The following is an 18239-nucleotide window of genomic DNA, read 5'->3' on the forward strand; positions in this document are numbered from 1 at the left end:
TTTTCTTAAATAGCTTTTTCATATGGTAGGCGATTTAATATTGTTTGTACTAACTCTTTTAATGATGCAGATCTTGAATGTATGACAAAGACAGAAAGGGCTTTAATTTTGTCATTTTTATTACAGTATAAGCCCAATATAATGTGGTTATTGTGGGGGGGTGGGGGACATATTTTGTTCCAGTGTTGCAGCTTAACCATGGTATATTAGAAGGTTGCCTTTACACTTACAAATGACTACTTGCATGGTAAACTTCCATTCATTACACAAATCATGATGTAGGTATTACTTTTCAATTTCTTTGCAAAGTGAAAAGTCTTTGCGTATGATTGAACCGATCATGTTTATTCCATGGTCAAACTGTATAACACTCCACGATTTTAATACTTAATTTTACACGGTGAATTTGACGATAATTGTAGTACCGGCAGTTTTAAAGTTTTAATCATGGGAAAGAAAGAAAATTACAAGAAGCTAGCGGTGTTAGAAGCTGTCAAGGAGAAACGGAACATTCTTTTTGGCAACTTCAAAAATAACCTATCACACGACAAGCGATCTGCTTGGACTGAAGTTCTACAGAAAGCTCAGTCTTTGCAGTTAGCTGGAGCTGGAAAATCTTGGATGTACGCGAGGGATAATCTATTTGGATTATGGAAATGTTGTGCACTAGTAAGTAAATATTTAAGTCTTCATTAAATGCATTAATCGAGAATGTATCGCTTAAATCAATTTGTATAACCTCACATATGTCGATGCAGCATGTTAGATAAAATTGTAATGTAGAAGTGATTGAAGAATATATGTAATGATTTCCTCTTACCTATATATCACGTCTGAAGCATTAAATTCTCGCTTTTAGACAAAAGAGATAATGCCAAGAAAACTGGAAGTGAAGGAGGGAAAGATAAACAATTGGATGAGGTGGATGCTGCTGCTATCTTTGACATCCTGCAGAAAGATTCGGCCATTTTAGACGGGTTGAATCTTCCTTAAAGCTGTATGGAAGATCAAGCGAGCGTGGAGCCAATACAGACTCCTGCTGAACTTCCCAGTGGCGAAAACCTCGAAAACCTACAAAATACACCGGGAGAAAGAAAAGGAAGCTATCAAATTCCCCACGTCCTATTGTTAACATTGAAGAAGATATGGTGACAAAAAAAACTGAGGCAGGAACTTCTGTGTGGAAATTTACCACAGGAAGTTGCAAAGGGAATTTGAGATACCACCTTCAGAATTTAGTAGCGACATTGCAGCTTCTGGTTCGCAGAATTTTGTCTACAATACAGATGAATACATAGCCAATGAAAGTACCGAGTGATTGATTTGAACTTAAATTCCATAGTAAAATGTTTATTGTATGTAGATTAGTAGCAATATAGTATAGTAAAATAAAAAATGAATGTTATTAGTATAGAAACAGATATTGTTCAGTTCAGTTAGCAAAATATCTCAACAACGAATTGAGTTTAGCAACGGCGTCTAAATTGGGTGTCTCATTTCCAAGGGTCTTCGTTTTCATCCATTAAGGTACCGGTAAGTAAGTCGTCTTGATTTTCTCTTCCAACCTTACGTGCAATACTATGCAATGGAATACACGCTAAGACCACCTTTTCCGCTTTTGTTGGACATAATCTTAAGTGGTTTAAGCAGGGAAAACGTTCCTTTAAAATTCCGCTCAACAATACGCCGTGTCGACTTATGTGCCTTGTTAAATCGTTGCTCAACAGCATCGTCAGGATTTCTAATAAGAGGGGGTAATAGCCACTCTTAGTCCATAGGCACTGTCACCTAATATAACAGCTCCTGGGAACGGCCTCCAACCTGAGTCAAAACGTCTACATACGGCACCGTTTCTGAAGACCCTGGAATCGTGCGCGCTACCCGGTCAACTGGCATTAGCACTGTAGAAGGTCAAGTCTGCGCCACTAATCACCATAATATTGAGAGAATGATGCCAATGTCTATCAACATAAACACCGTGCTCAGTAGGAGCATCAATATTAACGAGAGTATCGTCAACACATCCACACACAGAAGGAAAGCCACCCTTCATTAGAAATTCAGTCGCTATATCATGTGGATTATCAGGCCAACGTGCTATGTTAGGAAATATTACATGTACTATTGCAGTATACCAAAGCAAAGACAAACCATGGGGACCAGACCTAATGTTCAGTGCGCATTTGAAAGCAGCAAATCCCTTCCTAAAAGATTCTTGGACCAAACTGAGTGCATATGCCAAGGCAAAATACCGGACCCTTGCACAGTAGGCCAGGAATATTGTCCAGCTGGACAAGTTATTTTGGGAGGTTAATTGAAACAATATTTTACCCTATGCATTTTGCCTACCACTGTCTGAACTACACTAGCCTGAGTTTGTTTTGACTCTCACTGTCTTAAATTAAGATAAAATAAACACTGAAGTTGCGATGTCTGGTGATTTTAATATGTAACCAGGCAGGTTGGCAGCAGTGATCAGCCATTACAAAAAGAGAGAAGAGCATCGGGCGGCAATATTTACTTTCTGGGGTATTGCCTTACGTGGCTATTACTATAATAGCGCGCCTCTTGATGTGTTAGTTGATAAGGGGACTTGCTTCGTAATAATACAGTGAAGAAGAAACTCGTTAGTTTAATCTTGGCATTAGATTGTCACAATTGGTAAGCACTTACATTTTAATGTCTATAACAAAATTCAGAATTATATTCATTGTGTTATGCAGTCAATTTTGACTAATAAAAAGTAATGTTTACTTTCAAATTCATTAAATTCCCAGACTTGTTTAAAAAAACTTGCATGAATTCAGCCCTATTCATGACCACAACATACAGCATATAGTGTTCTTCAGTTTACATCCCAAAAATGTTGTGTGTATTTGCACCTTTTTGTAACTATAATATTGTTTACAGAACTAACTCTGCAGGCGTGGCGGTATGTTGTGATAAGACGGGAACTTTTTTAGGAGTTATTATGTATTAAAGTCTTCTACTGAAGCATTATGATTTCGTAGTGCACAAATATGACCTTGATAGCTCTTCTAACAACATTTTAAGCAGAGGTCATACAGTAGATTATACTAAAAAATGTCATTTTTAAAAATAAATCTCACCGAGCTCGATAGCTGCAGTCGCTTAAGTGCGGCCAGTATTCAGTATTCGGGAGACAGTAGGTTCGAACCCCACTGTCGGCAGCCCTGAAAATGGTTTTCCGTGGTTTCCCATTTTCACACCAGGCAAATGCTGGGGCTGTACCTTAATTAAGGCCACGGCCGCTTCCTTCCCACTCCTAGCCCTTCCCTGTCCCATCGTCGCCACAAGACCTATCTGCATCGGTGCGACGTAAAGCAAGTAGCAAAAAAAAAAACTCATACGAAAGGTTGAGGCTTTCTAAACACTGATACAAAGTTTTATGTAAAAATTCCTCGGTTTTAGAGATATTTGCATTTTAGTGACGGCTTACAAATGTACAGCACCAGGCGGTTGTGTGGTTTCACTTTTTATCAGTTCCTTATATCACTGGCTGCATGGCTACTATACACATAGGCCATGCTTGTATCCTTGGTTTAGCGAGTTTTCTTTGAGAGTGGAAAGCTTTGAACTTTCGTTTCCAAAGTTTCTGTTGTGTACTCCTTGGCGGTAGTAGCAGTTCGTTTCGAAACTTTCCACTTTTCACGTGCTTCTATTATATTGTGTTGTGAATTGTGATCATAATGCCTAAGAAAGGGAATGTTGCAAGAGGAGATTTGCTGGAAATCTCTTTTCTAATAAAGAGAGAGGTGGTAATGGCAATGTTATTGACTTAACCAGTAGGTCTAGTGCATCAGCCAGGAAACTTGGGCCAGAGCTAGCTATCCGAACTCCCAACAAGCTGACATCAATTAAGAAAGCTGCCGTGTGGTGGTCCTCTTTCCGGCCTTCACAAAGAGGCCATAGTATTTTGTAGGCTGAGGATAGGTCATATGCGATCTACACTCTTATCTCTTCAAGAATGGAGGCTCCCTCCCCCAGTGTGTTCTTGTGGTGCTGACTTCACCGTTGTCCACGTCCTCACAGAGTACGCCGATCTCTCTGGCCTCAGCCTGCAAGAAATATTCAAACGCATACTAGTCTATGTTTCGACTACTGCTGATCTAGTCGTCCGCTTTATGTGTGACAGTGGATTAATGAAGGGTTTATAAATTACAAATTATAAATTACAAGTGAGCCCCTTTGGGTGGGGTGATGGTCCCCACAGTGGAGGAAATGCCACTGGAATCCATTATGCAGCGTCTCTTCAGGTTACTGTTACTCAGGGAACGCACATTCCCTTTTGATTCGTTAGTAATTTTTCGGCCTCATTGAATTATTTTCTGTTTTATTTTGTACTGTGTTTCCAAATTCTTTTGTTGAATAAATAATTACTTCATCGCTCTCTTCCTGGGTATACTTTTATGAAGTCTGTACCCTTGAGATTCCAAGGCATCCTGGTCAGTGTTTCTAATTTCCTGTAATCCCATGATAAGAATTTTGTGTTGGTTCATTATGTCGGTGATAACTTGTAGTTTACCGGTTTGCATGAGTGAGTTTATATTGTGTAGAGAAGTACAGTATGTTATCTGCTTTGGTTTGATTCTTGATTTTGTCTCGTTCGTGTATGTGGTACTGGGGTATTTCCGTGCCTCCAACTTCACGGTATCTTTCAGGTGGCAGCCCACCTTATCCGAATGCTGCCTTCTCTGAACTCTTGGTTCCTTTAGACCTTCCATGGCTGACTGTCAAGGTGACCTGTGTGGGACTAGGTCCCGTATTACAACTCTGGATGTGATCCAGTAAGGCCACTCCTCTGGAGTACAGACGCCTTGTGCAGCTGCCCCTAACCTGAAGAGACGCTGCATAATGGATTCCAGTGGCATTTCCTCCACTGTGGGGACCATCACCCCACCCAAAGGGGCTCATTCACCCGAAGCCGTTGGCCCCCTTAAGGAGTCAGGTTATTTCGCGCCGCCCAACACTCGGCGTTGGCAGTTTTACAGCTGGGTGCCAGACCAGCAAAACCTCCTTTCTCATTCTGGACTTGGCAGTCTATAGAACAGCTTCCTACATTTCTTTACTTGGAAATCCTGGAATCTTCTTCACTGTATTCCTTAATTTCTGCCACTTGCACCAGAAATTAATTTTCCAAGATATACTCTAGTCACTTGTGTCAAATTTGTGCATTTTCTCTTTGACGACTTGTATCATTTTACGTCCTGAAAAGTTCATCAGTTGCTGTCTTTTCTAGAAGAGTTTTTAACATTCTGGCTGATATTGCCATACTGGAAGAAAGGTATGCAGAGAATGCTCAACATACTAGTATAAACTTTAGGCAAATGGAACCTTGAAATTTATGCTCAGAAAAGTAAAACCATGCATTGTGCAAATTCTGCAAGATATCTATTCAGACTTACATAAATTAACACTTTTTGAAACATTTCTCAAGTTTGTCACCAACTGTTGCCAATAGTTTCATCTTGCAGGAATACGCATTTAGTTTTGTCAACCGGGGTCATCAGTTCCATGTTGCACATATTATCTTAGCTTCCACCAAAATTGAAATATCAATTTAAAACAAATACCCTGGGGCTCCAAGCTAAAAGAAAAAGCAGTATTCTGAATTGGTAATCTATTTAGAGGCTCTCAAATTAATAATTGACTGGGAAATTCGAACTAGGTTGTTTGCCAAGGGTACATATTGAGAGTACACACATCAGCTGTGACGTCGGTTGGCTTCAACAGTACGAATCTTGAATGATTATCACGTGCTCAATTACAGACAAAAGTGAAAGGTTATAGTACAAATATGAACAAACTAGCTAACGTACCCATGCTTCGCTGAGGAATTCTGCATTGTATATGGATTTCTAGGTAAATTACTGTAAATGTTGTAAGATATTATTAAATTGAATGTGTCTTAGTGTAAACCTGAGAAACATCAGGAAGTTCCCCATACGTTCTTTCTTGTGTAAAGTCTGCATTGGGGAGTTTTTATTATAATGGCAGGCCCAATTTCATACTGCTAGTTACAGTTTGATACTAATAAAATGGAGGTCAATGTGAAGCATTTTGTACAAAAATAGAAATATTTTTGTTCCAGTTTCCTTTGTACTCTTGGTGAGCCTTTTTCACTCTGAGATACATTGTTGTTGCCAAGGTATGTGGAGTATTTTCTCATGGCTGATGTTAAAACTTAATTTGGCCTTTCAAAAAACTTCTAAGCCCATGAAAACTACAGTACAACTCTTTGGAAAAATATCACACTGGGAGAACTTCAGGAATTTTTCTAGGAATCCTGAGATCACTTCTGGTACCAACTTTTAAGTTTTTGCCTGGAAGTTCGTCATTAATTCACATCCTTTTTCATTTTTATAACTTGATTTATGTAATAGACACAGACAACACGTGTAGTAGTCCTCCACTGTCACTTTGGTTACTTATGGAAATATTTCTGTAGTTATCTGCTATAGTTGGTTTACTTCCAGCACCTTTGTTTGGACTGAAACCAGTTTATTGGTAACTATGTTGGGGGGGGGGGGTGAGAAGAAATTCCATGGTCAGTAATTTCAGAGAGAGGGTAGGGGTAGTGCTGCTGCTTCATATTATGTATTTTTGTGCATTGGGGAGTAAATGCAAGTTAGTAATTTTGATGAAATGGAAGGAATTGAATTGAAAGAATATCTTGTAAAACATTATTTTTAGTGATGAATAACCTACTGAAACATGTTGATTGGCTAAGATAAGACATTATTCATTATGAGCATTGCATCTGTCCAGTTGTAGGTTCAGGTGGCTGCTCAAATGTTAGTCCATGTTGGAGTACAGATTTGCATCATTCTTGTAACATAATGGACATTTTTGCAGAAGTCCTCGTCCTGTAGGTCTCTTTTCAAATAACTTCCTGTGTGAAGCCTAAGTTCACTTAGCTTGTCTATGCTGCTTATGTCCACACAATCATAATCTTGGCTTTTTTCTTCTGAACCATCACAATGCCAGATCATGTATCAAATTGGATACTACATCTATACTCAAGGTGTTCATCTGAGCATCTTTGTCTCCATGTTGTCATTCTGCCCCTTCTGTAATCAGCCAAGCCTCTATACCAAGGGTTACAAGTGGATAGATGACAGTGCAATATACCGGTATCTTCTGTTTGAGGTGGTCTCTTGTCGAGCAGTCACAGGTAACCTCAATATTGTGCACCACTTCACCCAGACTGAAATTGGACCTGTATGAATACACTTAAGTGGAACAACCCTTCACCATGCATGTTCCCTTAAAGGAAACTTGTGATCAACAAACCTGACATATAAACTCTACTTCTGTTTACTCTGATATGATTAGCATAGTTGTGATGAGCTATCAAGAAACAAGTTGTAAGGACATCATTTTTGGTATATTACAAAAGTAATTTCATTTATGACTAGTTGATGTACCAATTTCACTTCTATGTAAAATGTTCATATTATTAAAGTAAATGTCAACATTCTCTTTGCAGTTCAAGCAAATTTCACAAGCATATGAAGTGCTGTCAAATCCTGAGAAGCGGCGTATCTACGATCAGGGTGGCGAGCAGGCTCTTAAAGAAGGTGGAATGGGTTCAAATGGATTCTCGTCACCTATGGATATATTCGATATGTTCTTTGGTCAAGCATTTGGTGGTCGGGGTGGTCCAAGAGCCAGGCGTGACAGACGTGGGAAGGATGTAATCCATCAGTTAAGTGTATCGCTGGAGGAACTTTATAAAGGAGCTGTGCGAAAACTAGCATTACAGAAGAATGTCATCTGTGACAAATGCGAAGGTAATTTTTATTCATCATAGTATTTCATTATTCAGTGTTCTAGCTTTTCAGATGTTAACAGGTCATTCATTATAAGTATAAATGCTGTGAATAGTGTGTGTGGAATGCCTTGGTAGGAGGGGAACTTCCATTTCTTGAAAAAGCAGTTGAATAGCAAATTACTGGTGGCGATTGTTTTAAGGGGGAGTACAACTGGGCAAGCATGCTCTTAACATTAAACCGTTGGGGACGGGGGAAGAATTAAGAGGTCTAACATGTGAAGAAAGAAGGTATCTACAAAAGGCATGAAAATGGGCTCGTTAAGCCTCTCAAACCTAATACCACAGTGTTTGGAAGAGAACAAGAGTTGACCAAGGAAGGTCAGGTAGGGAAGTTAAAAGCAAGAAGCCTGACAGGTGTGCGGGCAATGCTTCACTTCGTGAACTGTAGTGCCAACTTACACTCTAAAGTTGAGATTCCCTGATCCCCCTTATTATTGTCTGAAAACTGCAGGGCATTGCATGGATGTATTCTGCTACCCTGTTCGTGCACACCAAATTAGAATTTTAGTGAAGGTGATAGAATACAGGCAATGGTGATAATCGTTCAGTCTGTTGGGATGTGACCGAAAAGTAATGGAAGAAGTACCATTTCTACTTGTGTATTAGAACCCCCCTCCCCTGGCTTTTTGCGACAAACAAAATTTTAAAAAATCCCTCATACCAGACCCTTCCCCCCCAACGTTATTTGTCAGAATGATTTTGCTTCATGTGGTTACAAGCCTTACTGCAGCTCCCATGTCATCCCTCAAATTTGTGAATAGTTTCGTCCGTATGACGCGCAATGAAAACGCGTATCAGTCATGTGGTTCATCTGTGTTTCATAGTTAAGAAAGGTCTCCTCTGTAGCATAGGCCTACTGCAGTCTGTCGTACAAACAGGTGAATAGTTACGTGTTCGACCTATGAAGATAAAGCATGCATCAGTCATGCTGTGTGTGTTTTATAGGTTAAGAATGTCCGCCAGCGTAATGGTTAGTACAGTTCGCTGCCGTTCTCAGAGGCCTTGAGTTCGATTCCCGGTACTATATTGCCAGAGATTTAAGAATGGCAGGAAAGTTGATATGCAGTAAAAATGGTACATGCAACTCCCCTCTTTTGAGGGCTGCACCACCTCGGGATCAGGAAAAGTCTAGTTAAATATTCATGGTTGTTATTAATGTAGCAGTCGAGATCATTAACAAAGTGACCGTTCAATATCTCGTAACTCGGGTCAGTGCCTATTATTATAATAATAATATTGATTTTACGTTCCCACTAACTACTTCCACAATTTTTAGAGACACCAAACACAACATTCTATGTGTTGATATCAAAAATATGGAGGCAACAAATGTGCAAAATTAAAACATTGATAATAAAACGCATTACCATCACACCTGTAGATATCCATAAATGCAACAAGCTTTCCTGTTATTTAATTCTTTCCGTCGTGGAACTTCAACACTAGCCGGGCACTTGGTAGCATACCTAACCTAAACAATGCAATCTCGTATCTTAATTACAGCTGTTAAATCCTGTTGTGATAAATGTAGAGCAAGCATGAAATATACTCAGAAATAAAGGTCTGGCTTTCAGTAGCCACAGTAATCCAAAGAATGCTTCCAGTCACTATGTATTACATTCAGAAGTACAACTCATCACATACGCTGGTTATCAGCTGGTGGGTTAAGTCTCAAAAAGACGGGATCTCAAATACTCGTGATTGCCGTGAAGACGTCATTTGGAATGATGACACGCAGATGGCAGGGAAGTTGGCGGCACATGACGATAATTCAAATGAAAGCAATGATTAGGTTTACTTTGTGGTAGGCCTACTGCTTAACTCGCAGACACAAATGACTGCCATTATGTTCTTGTGTATTCATATTGCATGATACATTTATCCCTTTTCTGTACAGGGTAGGTAGAGTGTGAAGTGAGGCAAATCTTTGTAGCAAGTTTTTACGACTGCATGCCCTTCCTGACATCAACCTCATCAGAGGAGTTACTGAGATGAATAACGTGATATGAGTAATTAAAACTTTTTACTTTTAGGCCTAAAAGTCGTGTTCACAATTTATTCTTATTAAATTTAGAAATACTGCCTTCCAAGAAAAATAGCCAGTACTACTCCGAATACATTTGAAAGTTACAGAATAGTGTCGAATGTTAACATATACAATTTATAGGTCTTCATAGCCTAGAAGTCGTGTGTTCACAGCGCAAAATTTTAGGTTATTGCGTATTGAAATGGGTGAAACACTGGTAATTTCTGACGATTGAGTTTCCTGAATTTTATTTTTAGCTATCTCAATCGGAAGCCATATTTTGGAAAACAGTAATTGATTACTTCTTGGTGAAAAGAGCAAATTGTAGAGTTGTTAGATGTAACAATTTTTTGTGAAGCAGTCTTTGGAGACCGTAGAGTAGTTGTAAAAATGAAAGAAATTAGAGAAAAAAATTAACGAACAAATTAAGATATGGAAGTAGAAGAAATATTCCAAAATTAATTGAAACTTAACCTGAATCGAGGTGGAAATTTAATGGGAAATCTCCAAGAAGCAATTTGTAAGCTATGCAGTGTGCGCTTGTGGCAGAATAAGAGTGAAAAATAGGCTCCATGGTGGAGGATAAAGGAAGCAGTGAAAAACACGAAAGTATGGCAATTATGGAATGAAGATAAAATGGAAGAAAATATAAGAATACTTAGGTACCCGCGGCTTCGCTCCCGTGGATTTCTTAATTCGACAAAAGTAATCATTCCTAGGTACTGTGGTAAGACATTATCTGAAAATCCCTGAAGTATAAAAACTTACCAAAAAATTGAGTTTCATTTACCCCAGAAACTACAAACTCTTTGTAAACCACGTTTGTGGTACTGCCTTTTGGGGCTAAGATGGCCATGTGACATTGAACTGTATATGTGAGAAACATTCTTCTCAAGTTGGAGAAAGGCAGTCGAGCATTTCTTCCGATGATGCAGACCAGAGTTCTCTCTGAAACTTGAAGAATTTCACCTTATTTTCTTGACATGGCAGAAGCCTATATTATGTCTAGAAGTGTTTACAATTATAATCACAGTAAAACCTCGTTAATTCGAAGTCGTTAGGACACAAAAATCGGACTTAGAATTAGGCGATTTCAAATTAACCGCGGTTCGAACCCCACTGTTGGCAGCCCTGAAGGTGATTTTCCGTGGTTTCCCGTTTTCACACCAGGCAAATGCTGGGGCTGTACCTTAATTAAGGCCACGGCCGCTTCCTTCCAACTCCTAAGCCTTTCCTATCCCATCGTCGCCATAAGACCTATCTGTGTCGGTGTGACGTAAAGCCCCTAGCAAAAAAAAAGTACATGGGATGTTACCAGAGAGTGAGAAATAATCTCACGTGTATACATCTACAGTCAATCAAGACGACGATCTGTTAGAATACATTATATTCTACTCTACTGCTTAACATCTGAGATTCTCTACTGAAGTATCTGGTGCCACAAACCCATTGTGGTAATCTAAACTAGGGCTGATAATAGCTGGTGTGAACATAGAAAAAGTAGTCTTTTCAATTAATGATCAGATGCACTCACTGAACTAGGAAGGGGCAGCATATTCAGAGTTCACAAAGGCAAACTCAGACTACAAAGATAACAAGGACCACTGTGCCACACCAATATACCCTTATATTGTACCTTCTGACATAGTATTTTTTATCGATGCCATAGATTAATCTGACTGCTTTAGTATTCTCGAACTTGACATGTAATTCACCTCTTTGACAGATGGCAACTCTTGTTATGAGAGATTGACATAGAATTTCTTACTATTCTTTGCTTCTTTCCCTCTCTGAGAGAGGGGCAAGAATGACTTGGATTGAAAAGATGGAGGCATTGGGCTATGGAAAGATTTTAATAGATTTCTACTGGTATTTTAAAATGATTCCTTATTTGCCCTATATGGTTCTCCATTCTGAATCAGTTTGGTTAAATAGAATCTGCGGATTCTATTTCTCAAGAAGTCAGGTTTTTATCTCTTTTGCCTTTCTTGTTTTGCCATAGTTATGGTGATCTTCCATGCCGAGAGGATTTTTGTTTTGTAGATTGATTTTATTTCATTTGCTGCAGACCTTTTGTCTTTCATCTTCTCGTCTGCTTGTTTTGTATTTATCCCTACGTTGGGGCGCTAGATAACACTGGTCCATGTGATCCGTGTGGATGTGTTTGTGTGTGATTTTGTTAGACCTTTTATCTTTCTCTTCGGTTTCTACGTATGGCGGGAGCTTATAATCTGTCTGTAAGGTTTAATGCTGTGCGTTTCATGTTCATCTTTTCGGATAATATTAATGTTTTTCAAGGCTTGTGTGCTGTGATTTGGTTGTGTTGACTGGGTGAGCCCTGCCTATTTTTCTGCAGCCCAGGATTCTAATGTGTGCATTTGGATTAAGCTCGTGAGCCTATGATTACTTTTGTCATGCTATTACGAGCCTCGTCATAATGTGTTTTGACACTATATCATTTATTCTACCTTGCTTATTTTCGTCTCTCTGTGTGTTTTTTTGTCATATGATTGCTGGATCCATGTTATTTTTTGTGTCTTGCGGTTGTTGCTTTATTTCTCATCAATCGTAATCAATTAATTAATTAATTAAACTTGCACTTGTTCTCGGCTGAATCTGCCTGTTTGCCCATTTTGGGATTTTTCTCTGTTCTATTTCTCATTTAAGACATGTTTATTTACCTTTGTAACTATAGCTACGCCCTTAATCTCTTTGCGTTGTTTATTCCTTTTCTGCCGGGTTCACTTTTATAATATTTTTTTTCTGGGGGGGGGGGAATACTGCTTCCTAGGAGATTACTAACCTTTTTTTTTTCAAATAGGAATGTCCGATGGTATTCTTTTATTTCTGTCAAAAGATCTGAACATTATTGTAATCGCTTTTCACTACGCTCCTGTAACATGTATACTCATTCATAAGATTGAATTTGATTCAAATGACTTGATGTGTTCAAAATACCTGAAAGATTATGAAAGTGAGTAGTATTCCTTTCTCCTTTTGTATTCCCTTTTTTTGTGTGTGTGTTGTTACTTTCTTCTATTTACCAAGTTGTGTCATTAAACTTTATTTTATCCTCCTAATCGTTCTGTGTTGGGTGCATGCCATTTTTACTGCTATTCTTTAGTTTGAGAGACGCAAATTCAGTTCCTGGCAGTCTCTACCCAGTTTCAAATGGTCCACGAGGGTTTGTTACTTAGGTTGGTGGGTTGACCACCGAAGGAAACCAAGCGATGACTACAATTGGTGTGCCAATATCATAAAATTGATACATATTCGCAGTGAAATTTCTTTAATGTTAAATTTCAATTCAAAATTTTTATCCAGTTTTGTTTTTAATCTACACACTTCACCTTTCACGTAGTAAATTTACATTTTCAATCAATAAAATATATACCGTATTTTCTTGCATATTTAACGCCCTTGCATAATTTACACATCCCAATATTTTTGGGTCCAAAGTGGAGAAAAAGAAATGGTCACTATTTTACGCACCCACTTCTTTGAACATCCATCGTGCAGCTCCAGATGAGTTTCGAAATAGACGTCAGTAACTCGAGTAACAACCTTCCTATTGCAAAAGCAGGCACTCCAAAATAACAGGCAGTGTGCTGTTATCAGCCGGTAGGAAATGCCACTGCACTAGTTCAGTGAGAATCAGCCCAGAAGTGGTTGGTGATGCTCTATTACAGTCTGGCACAAATATATTTTAAGAGTGTTTTGGGTCATGACATTTTGTTATCTCAAAATTTTTTTGTCCACGATGAGCCAATTATTATAGTAACATGAATCGTATAAACTCACAGTGACCAGTTACGCCGAAACATACGAGAATAGGGCAGCGGGCCGAAAGTATTCAGTGTTCAAATGAAACGTGCGCTGCCGCTGTAACAGAAGTGCATTTGAAGTGACCTAGTCTCGCAGAGCATTTCGCAGACCAAAAAGCGGCAAGTAGGGAAAGGTGTGCTTAAATATGATTCTGTTGCGCAACATTGGATATGCCGTTTCTCACGAAATGCTGTATTCTAAAAAACGAGATAGCTGATGCACATGGTATTAGTGTCTTGGATTTGAAGGTTATGCGTGGCTGGATGAATAATTTTATGAAGAAAAATGTTCTTTTCAAAGAACAAGATTGTGCCAAGAAATGCCGATTGATTTCATCTTTTTGTGATTGAGAAGCGTAAAATGAAGGAATATTTGATCTCCCAAATAGGAAGCACAGGTCACACACTAATAAGTTTCCATATGCCACAAAGTCAAACAATTGATAAGGAAGGGACAGTGTCTTCGTACGTGCTATCGGAAGCGAAAAACTATGCATTTTAATGCTTGCTGTGAAAGCTGATGGCAGAAAGCTTGCACCTTGCTTTGTTCTAAAACAAAAAACAATGCCTCAAGCAAAATTTCTGCAAGGGATCCACATTCGTATCCAAGAAAAAGGATGAATGGACACGTCACTCATACAAGATTGGATACGAACAGTTTAGGGAAATCTAGCAGGGTCCCTCCTTTAATGCCCAGCCCTTCTCGTGTTTGACATTTTTTTTTTTTTTTTTTTTTTTTTCCCGGTGTGTAATTATTGATATTGGATGAATTCGGTTTTTGTTAGTTCAGGTTCATTTCACTCTAGGTTGTATTGTTAGCTCATGACGGAACAATATTTTCCAGAGTTGGTACTTCAAACCCACGTGTCCAACTTACCTGATGTACCCTCTTTGACTTTTCAGAAAAAATCTCACACCAGAATTTTATGCCAAGACTACAACAGCAAATGAGTTGAACCAATTGTGTTCATATTGTATTTGATGAACCCTTTTAATTGTAAATGAATTCTAAAAATTTTTAAATATCCGAATTCCTTGAATAATTTACGCCTTCAAAGTTTTTACCTGTATTTTAAATCAAAAGTGCATTAATTACGCGAGAAAATAAGGTATTCAAAAAATATAATTCTTTCCTTTCGATAGAGAAAAGCTCTTATGATTAGCTTCCTGTAGCCTTACACCTGAAAGTAAATGACTTTTATCTCTAAATTTTTATCTTTGAGTCTTCAGTTCTCCCTTGATAAACATTAATTATGTCAAGTGTTATAGTTAGCTAGAGCTGCAACATATAACACCCAATAGTATTGAATAGTTATAGCTGACCCAACAGACATCGTTCTGTCAAAAATAAATGACAATGAATCGAACTCAAATTCAGTCTGTACTGCATGCAAAAATCAGAATAATGCAAATGACTACAACATCAAATGAGTAAATTTTCTACTGCTACCAAAAGTTAGTAACAAACTACTGGAAAAAAGTGTTTTCATTACCTGCAATATTAATATCTTGATTGTGAATAAGGAAATGCTCAAATAGGTCACAGCATGTCACATAACCCTGATTGACTGTAACGTAGATGGGAACTGTTCAGCAGGTCTTCAAATCCCTCAGAGCCATAATTATCCCCCATTGCAAATCAAGTCATTTGACAAGTTGATGGCGTGAAGATGTGACAAAACTTGCTCATCTTTCTTCGTAGCAAATAACTATCATAGAAAACACTGATCCCAATTAACACTTAAGATATTTTTCATTGCAAAGCTTTAACCCATTGAGCCCTGCATATTTGTTGGATTGAAACTGCATTGGCGCTGGGATTATTTTGGAGGAAATATAGTGTCGCTTCATATCATGAGAAATTTGTTAGTTACAAGACCATTAAAGATTTAAATATACATGTACACAAAAGGCTTCCATACCACAAACTGCGGAACAAGGAATACAGTAAAACACTTTATTTTATTAGCATCACGGGACCGTAGGCCTACTCAGTCCGCCTGCTGAGCTGTAACCCAGTTTTTTCTTTGCACTTTCTCTTCGATTTCCACATCTATTTGTTATTCAGGAGCATTGCTCACACTAGTACTAATATTACTACTAATTTCACTGAAAAAATTACATTCCTAATCATCATTACTTCCTAAAAGGGGTTATATATCTGTAAATATCAGTTCTATACTGGCAGCCATCTTGTTTACAAGCGAATCTGAAAGCTAGAGATAGCCCACTTCAAACTAATATTACCAAGCACACTATCGATATATATTACCAAAGAGCATATAACATTGCAAAGAAAGAGTCCCTACACAAATCACAAATGCAACTCACTCTGCCATCTCTTGAGGAAAAGTAGAATTACGTAGTAAAATGAGACAACGGAACAGTTCCGTGGTCCGGCGTTTGGTCCACCGAGACGAAGCACGGAACGGTTCCGTGGCTCGGGCCCAATGAGTTAAGGTACACGATATTTTTGATTACCTGGCGCGTAAACAAAGAAAGTTGATGGTTTTCCAACATGGGAACAGGCAACATACACTTAGCCATGTGAGAAACATGCATTTTCAAGATAAATGCCGCTAGCACTGCATGACTGCCGCTGGGATTTATGGTCATAGCAAAAGCGAGCCTCACTCCTAATCCAGCGCATTTGCCGAATGTCCGTAAATCTCAGTGTTCACAGTTAAAATGGGTGAATATCGGATTATGTACAAAACTTCAAGCCGCATTTAATGCTGTTAACAAAAAATTTACAAAATAATTGAGTGTGAAAATGTTAATATAATGGAATGTTACCTTGAATGCAAAATCTTCATTGCATAGAACTTGTCAAAACTTATTTTATATTCACTATAATTGTAATTTTTTCACTGCTGGTAAAGGAACATTTCAGCTCGACATAGATAAGTTTGTTTTTAAATTTAAATGATAAGAACATGCACTATTTGTTTCTTTTCAGTCATGTTCAGAGATTTTTATGTGCAGGCACGAAAGTCGCTGTCCAACATCTTTGCGACTGAATTTGCATTTGGGGGGGGGGGGGGTCAAAGCGAGGCTAATGGTTTTCAGATATGGAAGTTATTTTTGAAACAAACCCCGAGTTCTTATTTCGCTTAGTTCTCAGTTTGTGACAAGAATAATGTGTCCTTGGGTTTTGGTTTTGCGCGTACGCTTTCCAGACAGTCGCATGCAGTGTCGTGTTTTGTTATAGTTGGAGACCTTTGTCTACCCTGATTGTTTTTAAACTTTCGCTTCTCAACAAACATGGATTTCTTTGGTTGATTGGTTTATTTTGTATGTGCTTACATATACAGTATATTCATTTCAAGACTCATGCCGCCTATAAGACGCGGGCGGAGCAACTTACATTATCTTACCATTCCGTCAAATCTATCAAATGCATTTGTAAATATGTAACCAAAGGAAGTGACATGGCTGTGATTGAAGTAAGTGCAGAGAATTCCAATGATGAAGTTGCCCAATGCCAAATGGGCTGCTACTTTAGCAGTATTAAAGCAATTTGGCGCATTTTTCCTTCTCCCATTCATGAGACACCCCACTGTTGTTCACTTAGCCATACATTTAGAAAATGGTCAAAGAGTATATTTCACGGCTCTGAACGATTTACGAGCTGTTGAACCACCATCTACTACCTGGACAAGTTTTTTTGAATTGTGTCAGAATGATTTCGCCCGAACACTGCTTTACTCCAAAATGCCAAAATATTTTACTTGGAATCAATCCTCAAAGAAATTTCAATGATGGAAACAAGGAAAACCAGCTCCAGGTTACCCAAATGTTTATTCCACCGAAGCAATAGGTCGAATTTATTCAGTCTATCGGACTCAGAAAAAGAGGCAGGAGAATAAAATCCAGGCCAGCAAAAGAAAATTTTTAAGAACGAGAGGGAAGACGAAGGGCCAAGTAAGAAATTGGAGTGAAAAATCTCTACGAGAGAATGGGGGGAGGGATAAACTCGGCTGGTTTGAACATTTTGAGAGAATGGAAGAGAGAAGAGTGAAGTTGATGGAAACCTGGGCAAGAGGGAGATTTTTGAATAGATGTAAAGTTGCATGCACAGTGATTTCTTGATAAAATAAGGAATGGGTCATGGTAAAATATTGGCTGTTGCAGAACGAAATTAAATCAACCATGATTGTTTCAATAGGCTAATGCCTGTTGCTCACAGTTAAATTTTCTGTCAAATTTATTGTACAATAATTTAATTTTATAAAATTTCTGTTGCTCACGGTCAAATTCAAGTTTTATAAAATGATAAAATTTTTCAAAAAATAGGGCATGTTCTATTCCGTAAAATTAATTTTACGAAACGAAGCAATCAGCAAAGCTGACATCACGATGCTGGCGCTACGTCGTGAGCTCGATTGTAAACAAACTCTTCTTTCTAAAATGGCAGGATGCGGGTGGACTAATGAAGCTGTTAGTGTTTTGCTGACAAATACCAGAAATATCCTTGTTTGTATGAAGTTAAAAAGCCACTTTACCACAACAGAAATTCAAGAAGAGAGGCAGA

The 18239-nt window shown here is 38.4% G+C and overlaps 1 protein-coding gene across 2 annotated transcripts in view; it reads left to right on the plus strand.

Moving 5' to 3' along the window:
• The window catches only part of Droj2 (DnaJ heat shock protein family (Hsp40) member A4-like), a 136185-nt gene that overhangs the window by 42704 nt on the left and 75242 nt on the right, over window positions 1-18239 (plus strand). For both annotated transcript variants that reach the window (XM_067159380.2, XM_067159375.2), the window contains exon 3: window positions 7511-7814. In XM_067159380.2, the coding sequence (XP_067015481.1) occupies window positions 7511-7814 (304 nt within the window). The remainder of the gene's footprint in view (window positions 1-7510; window positions 7815-18239) is intronic.

This window comes from Anabrus simplex, chromosome 1 (genome assembly GCF_040414725.1).
Source record: "Anabrus simplex isolate iqAnaSimp1 chromosome 1, ASM4041472v1, whole genome shotgun sequence".
In the NCBI taxonomy this organism is placed as follows: domain Eukaryota; kingdom Metazoa; phylum Arthropoda; class Insecta; order Orthoptera; family Tettigoniidae; genus Anabrus; species Anabrus simplex.